General features: G+C 40.6%; 1 protein-coding gene and 2 long non-coding RNA genes across 4 annotated transcripts in view; 1 reads left to right on the top strand and 2 right to left on the bottom strand.

The window, feature by feature from the left end:
* Positions 1 to 21,108, top strand: part of LOC109104574 (NACHT, LRR and PYD domains-containing protein 12-like) — a 115,020-nt gene that overhangs the window by 44,863 nt on the left and 49,049 nt on the right. Inside the window, exons 6-7 of the mRNA XM_042736163.1 lie at positions 6,445 to 6,618; positions 6,723 to 6,896. Coding sequence (XP_042592097.1) covers positions 6,445 to 6,618; positions 6,723 to 6,896 — 348 coding nt within the window. The remainder of the gene's footprint in view (positions 1 to 6,444; positions 6,619 to 6,722; positions 6,897 to 21,108) is intronic.
* On the bottom strand, positions 12,514 to 12,907 carry LOC122139365. Its single transcript, XR_006156223.1, has 3 exons — positions 12,861 to 12,907; positions 12,653 to 12,764; positions 12,514 to 12,525 (listed from the first exon to the last, which is right to left on the bottom strand). It is a non-coding gene; the product is annotated as an uncharacterized LOC122139365 (long non-coding RNA).
* On the bottom strand, positions 13,753 to 14,829 carry LOC122139364. Of its 2 annotated transcripts, XR_006156222.1 has the most exons (6): positions 14,683 to 14,829; positions 14,419 to 14,595; positions 14,267 to 14,328; positions 14,104 to 14,184; positions 13,971 to 14,012; positions 13,753 to 13,902 (listed from the first exon to the last, which is right to left on the bottom strand). It is a non-coding gene; the product is annotated as an uncharacterized LOC122139364 (long non-coding RNA). The 2 variants fall into 2 exon arrangements; XR_006156221.1 differs by having other exon boundaries at positions 13,753 to 14,012.

Below are 21,108 nucleotides of genomic sequence, written 5' to 3'. Positions count from 1 at the left end.
CCTGTGCTTATATTTTCTCTAAGCTACACAGTATTACACCATTTTAGATTTGACACATTTAATAGGTGTGCAGTATTATTTATATAATATAAATTATGTGTTATATTATTCTAAAGAAATTGTGGTTTACTTTGCATAGAAGCATTAAAAGTGGTAGCCTATTTTAGTGAACTAGGCTACATGGATTAATATGCAAAATGTCAATATTCTCACATATTAGACCTATATTTTAATTTATATTTTAAAATTCCTTTAATAAAACAACATGCATTTTTGTTATTCGTTGACTGTCCTTTATTTTGACAGACAACTTCTTGGAAAAAAATTTTTTGTCTGTACACTGATTAAGAAATTGTTGCGTTTTATAAATTATTTTCTTTATTTTACTAAAATATATATTGTATATATATTTGTATAATTTCGTTCCCATTATTTAGACCTAATTAAAACAAGAAACAAATAAATTAAACCTGCACGATTTAGCTAAATCATTGAAATTCTAAAGAATGGACGGATTAATAAAACGTCCTCATGTTTAAACTCAAGTTCTCTCATTATAATCACCAAAGTGCAAATGATGTAAAAATAAAAAAAGAGCTTCACTTCAGTGATTCTTCTTTACTTGCTTTCATATAATTTAAGTAAAAAAATAAAATTGCAGCCGCATTTAAATGCAGGTGTGTAAAATGTCTGCGTTCAAGATTTGCGGCGCGAGTGATGCTGAGTGCACACGCAGCATTTATTCTTATTTGTTTTATCTTCATTACAAATCTTGTTTGGTTTTATTTTGGATAATTGCATGTAAAGAAAAAATAATTTACGTTGTAATGCATATGCAAAATGTGAATTATTATTCATATTCAAGTGTTTGTGCAAAAATTATTAATGCGCATGCATGACAGGGAGGCGCCCTCTAGATCACTTGAATTTTTTCCTGATAATGAATTAACTTAAAATTGTGGTGTCTCACATACATGAGAAATATATTTACAGAAAGCTTGAAATGTATTTTAAATGAATCAATTCAGAACGAAAGCATTATGTAATCTGTGAAGGTTGTATATCTCTTTAAAGGCGCGTCCATGTGGAGAGAGACAGCACTGTGAATTTCATCTTGCAGCCGACAAGAAAACATTTGTTTATTAATAAATAATTAAAATGTCTCCTTTTTCACAATATTTGGGCTACTTCTGCCTGTGCTTTGGGGCAAACTTAATGCGTGTGCTTGAGCGCGGAATATATTAAGGCTCATTATGGATTATAGACGTAAATTTAATATAAACCTGCGATTAGTTGAATAATGACAAATGAACGACTAGTAACTAGAAAAATCTTACGTGGGGGCAGATCTATTAAATATCCTCTAGACATCTCTGTTAAAGTTTTTAAAGCATTTTATACGCGTTTGCATAAATTCTTTTTTCAGAACGGTCTGTAATTGAGAGATACCTTAACAATGTTTTTTCCTCTGAAACACAAAAACGAAAATTTAAATAAAATTGATATTTTATGTTTTGAGAATGGCCAGCCCTTCTCTGCAGATATTGTTGCTTCTGGTTTGTGCATTGTAAATAGGCTACAAATAATTATAATAATAATAATAATAATAATAATAATAATAATAATGTCTCCAAAAACTTCAAAATGTTTTTTGTCATATCTGTAACGCATGTGTATTCCCAAATCTAAAAAAGCCTATAAAACATCATAGACGGATCATACTGATGTCTGGACTCTGTTTGGGATTTAGAAAAATATTATTATTCAATATATTGGTTATGAAAAGGCTACATTCTGTGAGAATTTATATTTCATAGTCTAAAAAATATTGTTTAGACGAAACAAAATAAAATTAACGCAACAGTTTGCGAATTTATTTATTTTATTTTATTTATTATTCTTTTTTTGAGTTAAGGCAACTACCTCTGAAATTAAGTTATAATAACCAATAAACTATATTGCGCTATACAGTAGTCAACATTTGAAGTAGATCAAAACCTTTCTTCAAAGTTGCCCTAAACCAAAATGACGAGGCAATCGTCCTATATAAACCTGTTCTGCAAGTTTGATACCCTCATAAGACACTGTCCATATGAAAGAGCAAGAGATTCACACATTTATATCAACCCCCACAAGCTATACAGAACTACCCTTTAATTAAACTTTGCTTTAATTACTGTGTGTCTTACCCTGGTAAATACGTGTGAATTGTGGCGTTTGGTTTTGCGTTTGCCTATTGCGGGACTGGACAGTTTCGGTCTGCTAAATAGGTAGGCGTGACAATAGCCAGTAAGCCGGTAAAAAGTACTTAAAGAGCTGTTCTGTAAGCGCTTGTCAGAAGAAACAGTCGAGCCGACAGAGAAGGACAGCAGTTTGTAAGTGTTTTTGCCTCGTTTTCTCATTAGACTACTGCGTGATCATCGTTGCTAGGGAAACTTTGCTTTAATTACTGTGTGTCTTACACCCTGGTAAATACGTGTGAATTGTGGCGTTTGGTTTTGCGTTTGCCTATCGCGGGACTGGACAGTTTCGGTCTGCTAAATAGGGAGGCGTGACAATAGCCAGTAAGCCGGTAAAAACGTACTTAAAGAGCTGTTCTGTAAGCGCTTGTCAGAAGAAACAGTCGAGCGACAGAGAAGGACCGCAGTTTGTAAGTGTTTTTTGCCTCGTTTTCTCATTAGACTACTGCGTGATCATCGTTGCTAGGGAAACTTTGCTTTAATTACTGTGTGTCTTACCCTGGTAAATACGTGTGAATTGTGGCGTTTGGTTTTGCGTTTGCCTATCGCGGGACTGGACAGTTTCGGTCTGCTAAATAGGGAGGCGTGACAAGCTGACTTCAATCACAGGTAATCAGGCAAATATATAAGTGGTAGGTGTCACCGCGGCAGCGGTCGCGGCAGCCCTCGTGTGAAGCCTCCTCGTGTGAAGACCGACGAGTGTAAAGACCATCGACTCTACCTGCGCGACTCCACCGAGCAAGGACACCGACAGGGCACTTGAGTATTGCTTTTCTCGCCTTCATTTTTTTTACAGCTCGTCCTCAAATACTTATTTTGGACACTTGTATTCACTATGTGCTTTCAGATCTCTACTATCACTACTAACACTCGGAGAGCACGCTATGTACGTCAAAGGAAGGCCTGCCTGACAAATCTAAGGCCTGTCCCTCTGACCTCTACTCCAACGCTCTCTATTCCAGTTGGTCTCTGGAACTGCCAGTCCGCTGTTAACAAAGCAGACTTCATTTCTTCTATTGCTACTCATTCTGGTCTCAGCCTCATGGCACTGACTGAGACCTGGATCAAACCTGAGGACACTGCCACAGCCCCGCAGCCCTCTCCACTCATTTCACTTGTTCCCACACCCCTCGTACGACTGGGAGGGGTGGAGGTACTGGTCTCCTTATATCAAAAGATTGGAAATTTGATCTTCAACCACCACCTACAGGTCACGGTTCATTTGAATCACATGCTGTTACTGTAACCCACCCTGTTAAAATCCACTTTGTGGTCATTTATCGTCCCCCGGGTCAATTGGGAAACTTCTTGGAGGAGTTGGACGTGCTACTATCAAATTATACTGAAGATGGTAACTACTCTGGTACTGCTTGGTGACTTCAACATCCACCTAGATAAACCCCAGGCTGCTGACTTCAACACTCTGCTCGCCTCATTTGATCTTAAGCGAGTCTCTACTACAGCGACTCACAAATCGGGCAACCAACTGGACCTCATCTACATGCGCTGTTGCTCAGTGGACAACACTTTAGTTACTCCACTGCACACCTCAGACCACTTCCTCATTACTGCTAATCTAGCACTTACTCCTGAAGCGGCACACGCTCCAACGCGGGTCACCTTTCGACGGAACCTACGCTCACTCTCTCCATCTCGCCTATCCTCTGTGGTTGCATCCTCACTTCCTTCACTCTCGCAGTTTTCAGCTCTGGACACGAACAGTGCTACGGACACTTTTTGTTCCACTCTGACCTCTTGCTTGGACAACTTTTGCCCACTGTCGTCTAGACCAGCACGCACCACCCCATCTGCCCCCTGGCTTTCCGATGTACTCCGTGAACATCGCTCTAAACTCAGGGCTGCAGAGAGGAAATGGCTTAAATCAAGAAACTCTACCGACCTCAGTGTGTATCAGTCTCTCCTCTCTTCCTTCTCTGCAAACGTCTTCACTGCTAAAACATCATATTACCACGACAAGATTAACAACTGTTGTGACGCTCGGACACTCTTCAAAACCTTCTCTTCTCTTCTTAATCCGCCTCCACCTCCTCCTCAATCGACTCTTACAGCTGATGACTTTGCAGTTTTCTTCACAAATAAGACAAGAACCATCAGTGACCAGTTCTCCACACCGCAGACTGAGGATAACTTCACAACGACTAATGCTCGCTCGTTCTCCTCCTTCTCTCCACTCTCAGAGACGGACGTTTCCAAACTTATCCTCTCCAGTCATCCTACTACTTGCCCACTGGATCCGATCCCCACCTCACCTCCTTCAAGCGATTTCTTCTTCAGTCATACCTTCACTTACTCACATTATCAACTCCTCTCTTCACTCTGGAACATTTCCCTGAGCATTTAAGCAGGCTCGGGTAAGCCCACTGCTGAAGAAACCATCTCTAAATCCAGCACTTCTAGAAAACTACAGACCGGTATCCCTTCTTCCATTCATTGCAAAGACACTCGAACGAGCTGTGTTCAACCAGCTCTCTATGTTTCTTGTACAGAACAACCTCCTGGACCGCAACCAATCTGGCTTCAAAAGTGGCCACTCAACTGAGACTGCCCTGCTCTCGGTTACTGAAGCCCTGCGACTGGCAAGAGCAGCTTCAAAATCCTCAGTGCTCATTTTGCTGGACCTGTCTGCTGCTTTTGACACGTTAATCACCAGATTCTCCTATCCACCCTCAGAAAGATGCGCATCTCTGGAACTGCACTCCAGTGGCTTAACTCCTACCTGTCTGATAGATCCTTCATGGTGTCTTGGAGGGGTGAAGTTTCTAAGTCACAACAACTTGATACTGGGGTTCCTCAAGGCTCAGTACTTGGACCGCTTCTCTTCTCCATCTACATGACGTCATTAGGATCTGTCATTCAGAAGCATGGCTTTTCCTATCACTGCTACGCTGATGACACTCAACTCTACTTCTCATTCCAACCAGATGACCCGACGGTAGTTGCTCGCATTTCAGCCTGTCTGAATGACATTTCTAGCTGGATGAATGACCATCACCTTCAGCTCAACCTTACTAAGACTGAACTGCTGGTGGTTCCAGCTAACCCATCGTTTCATCACAACTTCTCTATACAGCTGGGTTCGTCAACCATAACTCCTTCCAGGACAGCCAGAAACCTAGGAGTTGTGATGGATCATCAGTTAAGCTTCACAGACCATATTGCTACAACGACCCGGTCCTGTAGATTTGCCTTATTCAACATTAGGAAGATTAGATCCTTTCTGTCAGAGCAATCCACCCAACTTCTTGTCCAAGCTCTTGTTCTCTCCAGACTGGACTATTGCAATGCTCTCCTGGCGGGCCTTCCTGCATGTACTATCAAGCCTCTACAACTGATCCAGAATGCAGCAGCGAGGGTTGTCTTCAATGAGCCGAAAACAGCCCATGTTACTCCTCTCCTCATCAGGTTACACTGGCTACCAGTAGCCGCTCGCATCAAATTCAAGGTACTGATGCTTGCCTACAAAACGACCACTGGCACGGCGCCAACTTACCTAAACTCACTAGTTCAATCTTATGCACCCTCCAGAAGTTTTGCGCTCTGCAAGTGAACGACGCCTTGTGTTGCCATCCCAAAGATGCTCAAAATCACTCTCACGGACTTTTTCCTGGACTGCTCCCAGCTGGTGGAATGACCTCCCGATCTCAATTGGAACAGCTGAGTCTTTACTCATTTTCAAAAAACATCTGAAGACTCATCTTTTTCACCTGCACTTAACTAACTAATGCTAGTACTTACCTTTTCTTTTTCTATCATATTCAAAAAAGAAAAAAAAAAACAACCCTGGCTACGTGTTCTGTACTAGACTAACTGAGACTTGTTGTAGCACTTGTATACCGTTGTTGTTCTCTCGTTGATCTGATTGTTTCTACTGTTCTCATTTGTAAGTCGCTTTGGATAAAAGCGTCTGCTAAATGATTAAATGTAAATGTAAATGGTCCTGGGCACCCCCAACACTGTATATTTTATATGTCTTGCTTATCTGACACACCTATTTCAGTTCTTGGAGTTTCTTTTAATGAGCTAATGAGTTGAATCAGGTGTGTTTGATTAGGGTGACACACAAAATGTGCAGTGCTGGGGGGTGCTCAGGACCAGGGTTGATAAACACTGCCCTACCTGATTAAGGCATTAATATGTTTATTTATTTTTGTTTCTCTCTCTCTCTCTCTCTCTCTCTCCACAGGCTACATGGGTGTAATCTCACTGCTCAATCTTGTGAGTGTTTGTCATCAGTTTTACAATCATTAACCTCCCATCTGAGAGAGCTGGACCTGAGTAACAATGACCTGCAGGATTCAGGAATGAAGTTTCTTTCTGATGGACTGAAGAGTCCAAACTGTCAGCTGAAGATACTAAGGTCTGAAATCAAAGACTTTAGTTGATTTATTTATTTATGCATTATCTTAAAGTGCATTGATTTAAGATTTATTATGTATGCAATGACTGTTTTTTCTTGTTCAGATGTTCCATATGTAATCTCACTGCTCAATCTTGTGAGAGTTTGTCATCAGTTTTACAATCCTCAACCTCCTGTCTGAGAGATCTGGACCTGAGTAACAATGACTTGCACAATTCAGGAGTGAAGCTTCTTTTTGATGGACTGAAGAGTCCAAACTGTCAGCTGGAGATACTGAGGTAAATGACCCCCCCCCTCCCCAATAAGTAAAGCAACAATTGATTGATGTCACAATAAATTAATTTTTTTTGTCATCAAATGTAGCATCTGCTTTCAGTGGCTAGAATAAAAACAATATTTTCAGGCATGGGTTTTTTTCATATTTATACAATATTTATATTTTCCACCCTGATAAATATGACCCACGTAGATTGCATAAATTTGAGAAACAAACAAACAAACAAATATTTGTTTGAGGTGGAGGGTGAGTGGATTTTATTAAGATTGAATTGGCAAAATGGCCTGAAACAATTACTTAAACTGCATCTATATCATATATGGATTACTTCTGACAGCACTGCATGAGCTAACACCATTATCTAGTAGAGTGTCATCTCACCCTTAGCATTTCATCCAGTGCCCAAAATTTACAAAACCTTGGTTTATGAAATTATGTTACTTGCCATTTGGACAGTAACTTTTTTTTATAAATAAATTCTAACAATGCATGGCTGTGAGAATGCAATAAGACTTGGTGTGATTATCAAATCGTGAAGGTTGCAATTGTCACAATACTACTTGAGACAAAGGCACAATGAAGATTATAACAAATCCTTTTAATGGTAATCCACATGATTAAGGGGGTCTAACACACGGTAACATTCAACAATACCGGACAAAAGAGAACAACAAGAGGCCAACTAATATATACAGGATAATGAGAGTGATAAACTAGACCCAGGTGAATGGAGGTTAACTAATGATGACTAGATGAGGAGCATGGGACAGGAACATGACCAAATAAGGGCACTCAGGAACTAAACTAATCAAGGAGAGACAGAAACTGGGTCAAACAGAGCACATGAGGGGTGAAAACACAACAAAAGTCCAATGGGGTGTGACAGATCCCCCCCCCCAGAAGGCGTGACCTCCACCATGGGGACAAATGGAGGGATGGAGGGGGACATAGGAGGCAGACACAAGGAGTGGACAAGGGATGGTGATGGGGACGGCAAAGGGCTGGCAGGCAGGCAGACCAGACAGGTGAAGGCTCTGGCGAAGGATAGACACCCAGGAGGAGGACGACCAACAAAGTCCAGAATGAACACGATGGAGGGAGGAGACATGAGGGACTTAGAGCAGGAGGAGCCAGGCAGGACCCAGTCCACAGCCATGATGGTGGCCCATGGTGGAGCTGACAAAGGGAGGAGCCATGGTGGAGGAAGGGCTGTCAACTCCAGGGGGCAGACCGGCGGCGGAGCAGGTGGTGGTGGAGCCCGAGGCGGAGAGCCGATGAGCCAGGGCTCAGATGTCTCCGGCGACCGAGGTGAAAGCAGGGATCCAGAAGACCTTTGTGGAGCCGGAGCGACAGAGGACCAAGATGGAGCCAGAAGGAAGGAGGAGCATGACAGAGCTGGAGGGATGGAGGGATGCGGTGTTTCCAGAGAAGTGGAGTGCCGAGGTGGTGGTTGGTCAACGACAGACCAGAGCGGAGCCGGAGAGATGAGGGAGTCTGGCAGAGCAGGTGGACTGATGGGTCATGGTGGAGAGGAGGGAGCTAGGAGCCATGGTGGAGCCGCTGGGTCGACGGACCAAGGCGAAGTCTGGGACTCAGAGGCTGGAGGCAGAGACAAGGGATTCTCCAGCCACGACTCCTGTTGAGTCTGGGGGACGAGATGGGGTCCAGGAATAAGGTTGGTGGGCTGAGGGTGAGTTGAGGGGCTGCCAGGAGACAGTGTAGGTGATGGTGAGGACTGGTGCAAAGGTGGTGGGAGAGGGAGGCTGGGTGGGAGTTCAAGATGCTCAGGGGGCTTAGGAACAGTGTGTGCAGCCCACACACACACCACAAGGCCACTCCCAGCACTAGGAGCACCAGTGACAGGAGAACGACCTTCCGTGGTTGTTGTGACAAAGGCAGATAGTTCAGGGCTGATAGTCAGTTTGGGGCAGACAGAAAGTTCAGGGCAGACAGAGAGTTCAGGCAAAGGTTGGAGAAGAGGGGGCAAGTTTCTATATATACACAAAAATATCAGGCTCAGGCTCTTGCGCCGCACAGCAAGGTGATGGTGGGCTGGGCTCTGGGTCTGGAGTGGGACTGATGAGAAACTCCTCGGTGGGGCCGATGGTGAACGACAAGTTGTTGCTCACCAGCACCCACCCCACAGATGCGGCGAAAGAGTCCCAAGGTCCATCTCCGGACAACCTCGCTCTGCACTCATTGTTGAGGCTCATCAGGAAGAATGTGCAGAGGCTGCTGTCTTGGAAGCTGAAATGGTTGGCAATGTCCACGAGGATCGCCTAGTGGACTTCAAGAGGCATCCTCTTCTCTCCAACAGAAGGAGGAGGTAATCGGGATGATGTTCCTGCTTCAGCAGGGGAAGGAGATGTATGGTGTAATCCATAACCAAAAATAAAAACAGACAAAAATGGAAAACAAAACGAGGGGGAGACACAGCTTACTTATTTTTTGTTAGTCCAGTGTTCTGTCACAATACTGTTGTTAGAGAGACAAAGCCACGATGAAGATTATAACAACAAACACTTTTAATGGTAATCCACACAATGAAGAGGTTCTAACACACAGGGTTACATTCAACAATACTGGACAAAGGAGAACAACAAGAGGCCAACTAATATACACAGGATAATGAGGGTGATAAACTAGACACAGGTAAATGGAGGTTAACTAATTATGACTAAACGAGAACAGGAACATGATCAAATAAAGGCACACAGGAACTAAACTAATCAAGGAGAGGCAGAAACTGGGTCTAACAGAGCACACGAGGGATGAAAACATAACAAAAGTCCAACGGGATGTGACAGCAATGTAATTATATAGTCTGATGTGCTGCATGTCTGAGCGTAAAGCGAGACACTGTATTCATTTGCACATAAGGAATTTGCATCTCGGAGTGATTTGTAGAAATACTGCTTCCCACAAACGTATCTCTGTCAGCATTTCATAATGGTTTTATAAAATATTATAAATTATTTCATATTTTAATTTTTTTATTTTAGGAGATAAATAATAGCTCTATTGTTTAACAATTAAAAAGCAAATATATTTTTATTGCCATAAATATTAGTTGAGTATTTTGCATCAGTGGATTTTACTGGTATTACTTTAATGTTTGTTGTTTTTGTGAATGGTAAATCCCCACCTCCTTGATTTGATTGCAATCTCAATTATTTTGACATTGAAGAGCAATCTTAGACAGCTGAAGCCTAATATGAAGCCTAATATATATATATATATATATATATATATATATATATATATATATATATATATATATATATAACTTTAAACTTCCCCCTTACCATTTTCTTTAGATTAATAATGTGTATTATGTAAAACTTATGCAAAAGAAATGTTAAAATTCTCTACTTAAGATAATTCACAAACTAAATAGGAGCGATTGGCAAATCAGAACTTGGTACTGTAACAAACTGCTCACAAGCGGAAGCAAGATTTCATAATTTTTCGTGCAAAATGGTTCAAGTGCAACTTTTGAAGTTCTTTAAAAAGAAGACAACAAAAAAGGTATGATTTTTCCTTAATTATAATTTAAAGATATTCCCCGACATTATATTATTGTGCTGTATGTGTGACTGTGAGGGACTGAGAGACGATAGTAGAGCTGACATTATTGAGTCACCGACTTTGCAAAAACCAAAAAAAAAAAACGTCTTGAGAGTCCAAAAGCATTCACTGTGTGATGAAGCCTGTTAGAATAACTAGAATGCCCTTATAATTAAAGCAATGAAAGAAAAAATACCCATGTATGAGTTTTTAAGTTTTTATATTCATTGCACAAGCAATGTGCTTTTCTGAATATCAGGACATGTGCGCGAGCACATACAGTATGTGCTATTAATTTTATACAACAGTGCATAGCAACGGTGTTTCTTTCCTTGAATAAATCAGATTTTGAACAAATAGAGTGAGCCAGTGATTCAACAGTCCATTCAGATGGCCTCACTTGTTTCGTTTCTAATTGAATCAGTCATTTTGAATGGTAATTTGATTTAAATGATTCAATAAATCATTTATTAAAACATAGACTTGCTGCCCCCTACTGGCGGTTTTATTGTCATCATTATTTATCCATGACAGGCCTAAACCAGACAAGGGGCCTATTGCACAAAACTAGGATAAGGGATTAAGCCGGGATATCTTGGTGATCCTGGCTCAATTTATTCGTGATCCGGTTGCACTAAAGCTGGATAGGGGGCAGTAGGATGTTATGGTATAAATTACCATGGAGATTTATTCTGTGGAGCTAGCCTGCTCCAGACCAGGCTAAACTCCAGGATCTATTTAATCTCATCCCTTATGTCAGTCAGCAGTCACCACCAACGGAAACCAATAGTTATTCCACTGCCCACTATTCATTGTTATCAAATATAACTAGACCCACTGTCATTATTTAAACGTTTGTGATCATTCATTTCAGTCATTTTGGATAAATGATGATTTTTAGATGTTGCTATCATTCTATCATTAGATAATTTACAGTTTCCCATAGACTATAAGGCTATATATAAAATGATAGAATATTAGGGCCACAGAGGAAAAAAAAGAAAATTCATAGACTTCGAGAAAGAAGTCATAATATTGTAACCCGTTGTTTAAGAGGAGGACAGTTGTTAAAATGACAGCTGTGGGGCATTTCGTGAAATTGTTCTTCAGTATGGTTTCACAAACAAGGACATACTTAATCTTTTGGCACATCAGCATCACATTGTCATAAGTATCAGGACTGTAAAAAGAATATGCATCTTTTCCACAGAAAGAACCAGCCTCATAAATGTATGACTTTTTCCTTCTTCCTCAGCGTGGCCCTAATACTCTGTCGTATAAAACACGCATTCCATATAAATATGAAAACACACAGTGTAACATTATGTTCCTTTATTGAATAAGGATAAAACAAATCTGGTAAACCATCAGCTCCTTTCGAAACTGAAGTCACACAGTGACTCTACAAGATTGAAAGCACAGAATCAAAGCATATTATACAACAAAAGGATAAATACACATTCAAAGGTCTGTATATGACACACCCCACATGTCTGCACCCTGAAATAAATGCAGGACAAATCCATACACATCAACTGAACAGACAAATGAATGGATGCAGTAGCCTCCCTGCAAGCTTGTATTACACACAGTATACAGCACAACACCTTAAAAGGCCAAATCAACTGAAAAAAAAAATAAAAAAATATTTTTGACCACAAAAAAAAAAACAAATTCCTCTGCCACCGCAGGACATATTTAACCAAAATTGAAAGCACACATACTAACTAAAATAATTCAACACATATTGGTCCCTCAGCAGCCAACCACTGTCGTCATCAGGGAAGATTGCCGGATTGTCCCAGTCCATGGCTGGTGGCACTCTGGGGGCCCTCTCCTTCCTCAGGCAGGCCACATTGTGGAGGACAGCACAAGCCACAGTAATGTCACATGCCCTCACAGGGCTGACCCTTAATTTGTGAAGGCAGTGAAAGCGTGCCTTCAGGAGGCCAAAGGTCATTTCAACTCAGGCCCTGGTCCTGGCATGGGCATGGTTGTAGGCCTGCTGTGCTTCCTGGGGGTCTGTGAAAGGTGTCAGGAGAAAAGGCTGGCAGCCATACCCCCTGTCTCCCAGCAACACACCAGAGAATTCAACACAAAATCTCATCATTACTACCTCATAAACACAGTGATATTCTTGACACAGCCATGATGTAAAAAGTGGTTATTAATAGGGGTTGTGTGGCTCACCTTGTGATAGGCACTGATAGATTTCAGAGGCCCGAAAGATTCTGGAGTCATGGACTGAGCCAGGCCATTTTGCCACAACATTGCTGATCACACAGTCAGCATTGCAGACCATCTGAAATCATAAGATGAGGAATATTAAACCAATCAATGCACATCACTGGCAATGCACAATGTTCATCAGTGGACAATATCAAAAAGTTATGTTCACCTGAACATTAATGCTGTGAAAGGATTTCCTATTCACAAAATCTGCCTTATGTGCACCTGAGGGGGCTTTTATCCTTATGTGTGTGCAGTGCAGTGCACCAATGACATTGGGGAAACCGGTCACACAAAGTAATGAGTATCCTACTAAGAGTGTTAACAGTTGTCCTGTAATTTGTAGATCCTCTTACCTGCAATCCTATAGAACTCCTCTTTGATGTCACAGAGTCTTCTGTGGCCAGGGAAGGAGATGAAGACATCTGCTAATGTTTTGATAGCCAGACACACAATCCTTATTGTTTTGGCAAATTGTGGCCTTGTTCAGCTGTTCTGCATCCCCCACTGAGTACCGGAAGGCTCCACTAGCAAAAAAGCGCAAGGCCACACAAACCATTTGCTCCACTCTCAGTGCATGGCTCCGTGCTGTGCGGTGCTTAATCCTGGGACCCAGCAGTCTGCACAGATACCTGATGGCATCTGCAGAAAACCTGTATCTTTCATATAGATGGTCATCAGGGAAGGCCAGTGGGTCCAACCGGTCCCTGGAGACCCTCTCTCGCCTGAAGGCTCTCCTGAGCACAAGTGCTTCTTCATCCACCGCATCTCGCAAGAATGGGCACGCCATTGTCAGAGCAGAAAGGAACACACCATTTTGGGCCTTCATATAGGCTAGTGGCCACACCTGGCGCTGGGGGGTGGGTAAAAGGGGGTGGTGCCTTATAACGATGCTTATTTGTACTGATTGCTAGGGAAAATAATAAAAAAACCTACTAAAGATGCCGCTGGTCCTGTGCGCTCACAATGGGAGCTCATATGTCATGGCTCACTTGACTTTACGAGAATGTACCTTATATTTTTATTTTAAGATGTGTCATCTTCTTGGAGCTGGGGGAGGAAAGGTCCAGTTTCCTAATTGTCCTCTTTTTTATTTCGGACTCCAGTGCAAGATTTTCCATCTTTTTCTTCTTGTACTGCATGTCTATATCTGCCAGTTCTATTTGGCACCAGAGGTGGTTGCCATACAACTGTCTGATAGCTTGTGAGATCTGTGAACAAAATACAATTAGCGCAGCAGGAATTTGGCACGATGTAGTGTCCTTCCATTAATACGCACTATGTTGCCAGGCTGGCTTTCCCACTGTACAGCTTCTGGGTCCTGTTACAGAAATTAGATTTTGTGTGGGCTCTAAATAATGACTCCTCACCATTGTAGACTGAATAGTACTTTCACAGGCTTGACATGATACCTCATGCCTTCTGGAATCCAGAGAGATGGTCTCCTCATCATCGCAGTCATGTGCTGTTGCTGCTGCACTGGGGCCTTCACCCTATCACATTTAATCAGATTCATATTGAAGCTAGTAGACAAGACATGCCAGGCCTACAGTATGCCTTTGATGGAGTACTCACTGGATCAGCATCGTCTGGTGCTTGTGCTGGTGGCTCTAACAGTAACACAGTGCTGCCAGACACTGCAAGGCAATAGGCAAACCAAAGTCAGACAGTCCAAATGGATTCAATATGAATGTGGTTGTGTCCCATGTAGAGATGGAAGGACATACCTTGTATGAAGCGGGTGGCATCTAGGGAGGGACCTATGCTTGTCTCTTTCCCCCCAGGGATCCCCTCCTACACGGGCCTGCCTTTATTTAGCTCCAAGGCTATGTCCTCTGCTGGGGTGAGGTCAGCTTTTGGTGACCCACCACCCGTGCCTTGTCTGTGGGTATTCTTTTTCACTGCTAAAACAGTACAGACAATGTGTGAGCAGGCACCTTCTGGGTACAATATATGCTTGTGCATTGTTAAGTATTAGTCAGGGCCCTTACCATTATGCAGAATGTTATTGTATTTGATTTTGACTTGCTGCCATGTCCGTTTTGGCCCAGTCATTTTTAATCTACATCACACACACATCACACACACCACACACACACCACACCACACACGAAAAGAGACACTTTATCACACAAGAACATTCAATGGAGTCAGTGAGCAAGCGACCTATGGTCCTTTGAAAGGCGCTATATAAATTAAAGTGATTATTATTATTAGCTCATCTATTTATTCAATTAAATTCAATTTTATTTTATTTATATAGTGCTTTTTACAATTGTTTCATTGTTTCAAAGCAGCTTTACATTAATAAAAGCAGGAGAACACACAGAAAAATCCGTGGACAACATAAGAAGCAGAGTACAACGGCTAAGATTAAACCGTACTACTGAGTGTAGTAATAATGTAAGGCTTTGATAATATTTTATCAAAGCCTTATACAGTGTGATGGAGTTACTTTACACAATTTCACTCATATCTGCAGTCCATTTCAATTAAAAATTCAACTGTTTCATAATCAGAGTACAACTGCGTTTTTGGAGATGTGAATTAACTATTTGGATTATAATTGTGATGTTTCAGCAGAGCGGTGAGTGTGTAATTGTGCACTACTTACGCATTCAGGCGGTCTGCAATACTTTGCCATGCTTTTTCTCTTTGCTTTATCACTGTGGCGTTGTTGCCTTTTTTCTTAATTATGTCTTTTACCTCCTCGTATGCCTCCATGAGAATTTGTGCCTCCGACGGGGAAAAGTACGCCACTCTAGTTGCCATGGTGAATCAGTGAATCTGTGATCGGTGGCGGGTCTATTTGAGTGAGCTGTGAGCGTGCACCTATCCAGGATTGGTTTCACCTGGCTTGATGAATCTGTGTCTGCACCTGGACCCACTTGTTTTGGCTTCATTGAGCTCAGCTCAGTCATTTATCCTGGATGTCTTAATTCTACTTTTGTGCAACGGTCCCAAGGTGCCAGCGCTACCAACACAAAAACACATTTAGCAAAATATTGACCAAAATTCCTCCATTTCAGGAACCAGAAGGAAAAAAGCTTATAAATAATAGTTAATTTTATAAGTCTGATTTTTCATTAAATAAAACCCTTTTTAAAAATGACACAAATTTTGAAATCATTATGTAAAATTAGCTACAGAACATGGTCTTGTCCCAATGGCCCTCTAGGTGTTGAGATCTAGTTGTCCTGGTCTCCACTGAATCAGGGCTGTAGAGGTCTTCTCTAGGTGCTGATCCACCATCTGGTCTGGATACGGACTGGATCCGGGTTACTACAGTGACCATCTGATCTGGATACAGTCTGGATGTGGGTGGCTACGGTGACCTTGAAATAACAATGAAACAGACTATTATTAGCATAGATGCCATTCTTCTAACAATGTAACAAGTAGATTGGGTGTTATGGGAAGTGTTCCTGGATCCGGTTGAACCGGATTTGAATTATAAAAATTTGATAGTGTGTAAGACAGGTTAAAGAGATGGGTCTTTAATCTAGATTTAAACTGACAGAGTGTGTCGGCCTCCTGAACAGTGTTAGGAAGATTGTTCCAGAGTTTGGAAGTTAAATAGGAAAAAAAAGCTGCCCCCTGCATTTGATTTTGATATTCTAGGTGTTATCAATTGGCCAAAGTATTGAGATCATTGCGGATGTGAAGGACTATAATGTGATAAGACGTTGCTCAAATGCTGAGGTGCTAGACCATTCATGGCTTTATAGCAGGGCTTTAAAATGTATACGGTGTTTAATAAGGAGCCAGTACAGTGTTGACATAACCAGGCTAATATGGTCATTCTTCTTGGTTCTAGTAAGAACTCTAGCTGCTGCATTTTGAACCAGCTGGAGTTTGTTTATTAAGCATGCAGGGCAACCACCCGAAAGAGCAATACAATACACATGAATTAACATTTCTGCATTTGACATTGAGACCACTGGACATAATTTAGATGTATTTTTGAGATGGAAAAATGCAGTTTTACAAATGCTAGAAACATGACTTTTGAAGGAAACTTTGCGATCAAATAGCAAACCTAGGTTCCTAACAGATGATGAAGAATTTAAAGAGCAGCCATCAAGTGTTGGACAGTGTTGTAGGTTATAACGTGGAGGTTTTTGGTCCTATAATTAATACCTCTGTTTTTTTTTTTGTTTTTTTTTTTCAGAATTTAGCTGTAAGAAGTTACTAGTCATCCAGTTTTTTATATCAACTATGCATTCCTTTAGTTTTACAAATTGGTATGTTTCGTTGTGCTGCGAAGAAATATAGAGCTGTAGCCACCCAGATACAATCTGTATCCTTGTCAGATCTGATGGTCACTGCAGTAACCCCGATCCAGTCCAGATGGTGGATCAGCACCTAGAGACGACCTCTACAGCGCTAAATGTCAGTGAAGACCATGTCAACTAGATTAGCCCCAGAGACAGATCCCCTCCGAAGACCTCATTATCTAGATGACCACTGGGACAAGACCATGGGAACCAAATGAGTCCTTTGCACAATCTGACTTTGTTGCAGCCAGGAATTAAACTGCTGGTTTTGTCTGGCCAGAGGAGAACAACACACTATTTCGACACATTGTTTCCCTGTTTTAACAATTTAAAGCTGCTGTGACGCAATCTGCATTGTAAAAAGCACTACAGTATATAAATAATGGCAACTTGACTTGACTTGACTCTGAGGTCCTGAATAGCTCTGAAATGCATTTCTGAAATATCTCTGCAGTGTTAGTTATGCCGAATGGCAAGTGACAAAAGCAGTACCTCATGCAGGGGGTTATGAAAGTAGTCAGCCTGGCATCGTCTAACAGTATCTGCCAGAAATCACTGGTGTCCTACAAGGTTGGCAGAACGTAATTTTTGTGAATAACAGCTTCATTCAGTCATTCGAGGTTAACACATATTATCCATTCCATTTGGTGACTGGCACCATTGGGGCACGGGATGGAGTAGACTCGTAAACCTCTTTAATCACGTCCAGATGCTCCATTCTGTCTAGTTCTTGTTTGACCTTCAAAAGCATTGAGATTGGTACTCTACAAGCTACATGAACACTGTATGGATCCGCAGTACTTTTGAGCATTATTTTAACTGGTTCACATGCCATCAGTGACAGAGAGCCAAACACTCTCTCTTATTTTATCTATTCTTTTTATTAGCCCCATTTGAATTACAGCACTGCATCCCAGCAGATTTCCAGTGTGAGCTCCTCTAACCACATATGCACTCATCAAGTATGTATTTTTTACGCTTGTGCTCTCACTTGGCCCATACACTCCAGCTTGCCACCAGGGGCCCATTTCAATAAGGAGGTTCAACCAACTCTGAGTTGAAACTTGAACTCTGAGTTGACTTACCCTGAGATGGGAAACTCTGAGTTTTCAGTTTAAGAACAGCTGAATTGAGTTAGTTTCAAACACACTGAGTAAGTTTAGTACATGCACCGTGACTATGAGAAGTCACGATCAATGGAGCTCTGAAATTATGATTCACAATGGCAACAGCACCAGACAAAAAGACATCTGCATACTTCTCTGTCAATACGTAACTGTAATTCTTCATCAAAGTTCATAGGTAAAAACTGGCAAAACGGCAAGTTATTGAACTAATATTAATTTTCACGGTATCCCACAGGCAAAAGAACAACAACAAAAACAGCTAAACAAAGTATAAAAATGTAATTAAATCAGGTAAACCTTTAAGCATAAATGGTTCATGGGTGAAGGCTTCATGACTTTACAACATTTTAAACATTTGACATAAATATCATTCAGTGTCTATTTTAATGTGCAGTAGCTTTACAGCCCTGCATAGTCTACTGCTCTTTTCACATAATTAAATGTTCTTTAATCCAGACTGTAGCATTTCTTAATTAGAGTAATGAAATTAACATATGACTTCAACTCAGCCAACAGCAAGAAGGCTTGCAAAATAATGAAGAACAGATGAAGGGAGATGACCACAATACCAAGTACTGGACAAATATTAAAATCCAACAGGAAAAAGTATAACATTTGCTTGTGTCTTTGTAGGAAATAAAGATGACCAAATAAATTGAACAGCTGTGTGGGTTACAACCAGGGCCAGATGCATTTTCTACATAAAAAAATATATATATGGCATAAGGTGTTTAGTCTTTTTTTAATGCCAGAGGGCAATTGTTGATGGCCTATGCTCCGGGAAGGAGCAACGGGCTTAAGAAGAAGAGAAGAAATAAGTGTTTTTAAGTGTTTTTTCTTATTTACAAATTATCCGCCAATGCGTTAAAAAAAAATCTTGTTTCCATTTGCATTAATATTTTTCTTATTTTAAGTAAATTCTCACTAATAGATTCCAAAAAACTCACTAAGAAAATCATTTTTTGTAACGTTAATGAATGCAGAAGGTATTTTATAAATTTCATACGCTTTAAAAAAAAGCGTTGACCATCCATGATGGAATCGGTGCATCCTGTCTTTGAACTGACCCCAAGAACGTTGCTGACATTGCATCTTCATAAGACATCACTTCTTGAAGTATTTTAGTTTAGCAGACCACGGCAAAATGGTCAGTCTTTTTGTACTTTCAATATTTAGCTTTTTTGGCATCACAATATTCTCTCTGATTATGTGTTTTGTTACATCTTGTGAATTTCTTCCTCTCACTCCTTTGTCTATCAGTGCTAGTTTTCTTGCCCCTGCCATGAGTTGGAGAATTTAACCTCCTCTAATTTACTTTCCCTTTGCTCTGCATTTTGTTTTTTAATGAGCTCATTGCTACATGCCATTTCATCTGCTCTAGTGAGCATCAGTGTTCCTTGAAGCCGCAGATTTTCTCACAGATTTGTCTCTTAATCAAATCACAAGCCTGTCTCGGATATACAATGTGGCCTTTAAGAATTTTGTCGGCGCCAATTGCCTCGTGGTTAGTACATTGACACATAGTGCAACTGTGCTCACGGTGACCCGAGTTCCTGTCTCGAGGTCCTTTGCCGATCCTGCTCCCCTCTCTCCTCCAAGTGCTTTCCTGTCATCTCTCTACTGTCCTTTCTCTCTCTCTCTCTCTCTCTCTCTCTCTCTCTCTCTCTCTCTCTCTCTCTCTCTCTCTCTCTCTATATATATATATATATATATATATATATATATATATGTATTTTTTTTTTTTTTTTTTTTAAAGCATAAAAATAACTTTAAAATAAAGAAAAGAATGCATATTTTTTCACTCAGCAGACTGTGATCATGGAGCTCCCAGCAGCCACTTTTTCAGATTTCCTTAAAACATTGTTGTGCTTCACACAATATCCACCAGGTGGTGCAAGGAACAACACTGTGGTTAAACACCAGCTCTCAAATGGCCAGCTCTGGGGTGCATTTCCCAAAAGCATCGTTAGCCAATTATGGTCGCAAGTTCTGTCGTTACCAACATAGTTCGATGATTGTGTGTTTCCTGAAACCATACCTCAAAGGAACATTCGCAAACAGTGACGTAAACTTACATGGTTGGAACTACAGCTCTCGACCTGTGGTTAGAAGCATAGTTTCTTGTTAGTAAGACATGTAGGCTTATATAAATTATACTCTTGGGCACAATAATCAAGTTAACATGCAGTACAATCTATTTCTTCCATTCTATGTAAATATAAATGCATTTTACTCTATGTATTTCTGTGCGTCCTCAATAAGTGCCGTTTTAGAAGAGTGTGCATGTGCATAAATGCCTAAGGGAACCCCAGAGTATGACGAAAGAGGAAACCCACGATGAATCAAACATCAAATAAAGTAAAATGACAGGAACAAAAAATATTAAATTAGTCATCAGGTGCCATGTTCAATATAGATGCATTTAAGAGATCTCTAATCAGGAAGTATTTTTCTGATAGTGTCTGGTAGTTTAATACATGAAATAGCCTATTTATATTAGAATATCACTTTAAAATATAATTCACACAAATATTTAGTAATGGATGGAAAATCCATTTACGGTTTCATTATTTGTAAACACACACTTTATTGTGCTTTCTGCAGGCATTGGCGATATATAGTACACTAAGCCAGTCAAGTCAGCACGCTGATTTAATCAGTCTTACTAAAAGTTAATAAAAAATGATTAAAATGAGGCAAAAGTGGTCATTCATACATATTTGCATAAAGTTTTATATTTTGTTTTTGATTTGACTGTTTATTTCAATTCCACATGTCAAGCTGTCTAATATACAAAAGTAGCTATATGAATTATGTTCTACTATTATGACCAAAAATAACTATTAAAGTTCTTATGCTATTATAAGAAAATAATCCAAGTGAACGTGCTGGCGCGCTTGTCCAATTTATCAGGTCAGAATTAAAACCCTATTTTAGAACAATGCCATTCAGTCAGTGCTTTGAGAAATTATTAAATTGGCTAGCTTTAGTTTTCTTATTAAAATCACTGAAA

Source organism: Cyprinus carpio, chromosome B13 (genome assembly GCF_018340385.1).
Source record: "Cyprinus carpio isolate SPL01 chromosome B13, ASM1834038v1, whole genome shotgun sequence".
Classification (NCBI taxonomy): domain Eukaryota; kingdom Metazoa; phylum Chordata; class Actinopteri; order Cypriniformes; family Cyprinidae; genus Cyprinus; species Cyprinus carpio.
The sequence above is the reverse complement of the archived record's forward strand: the minus strand, read 5'-3'. Positions and strand labels throughout refer to the sequence as shown.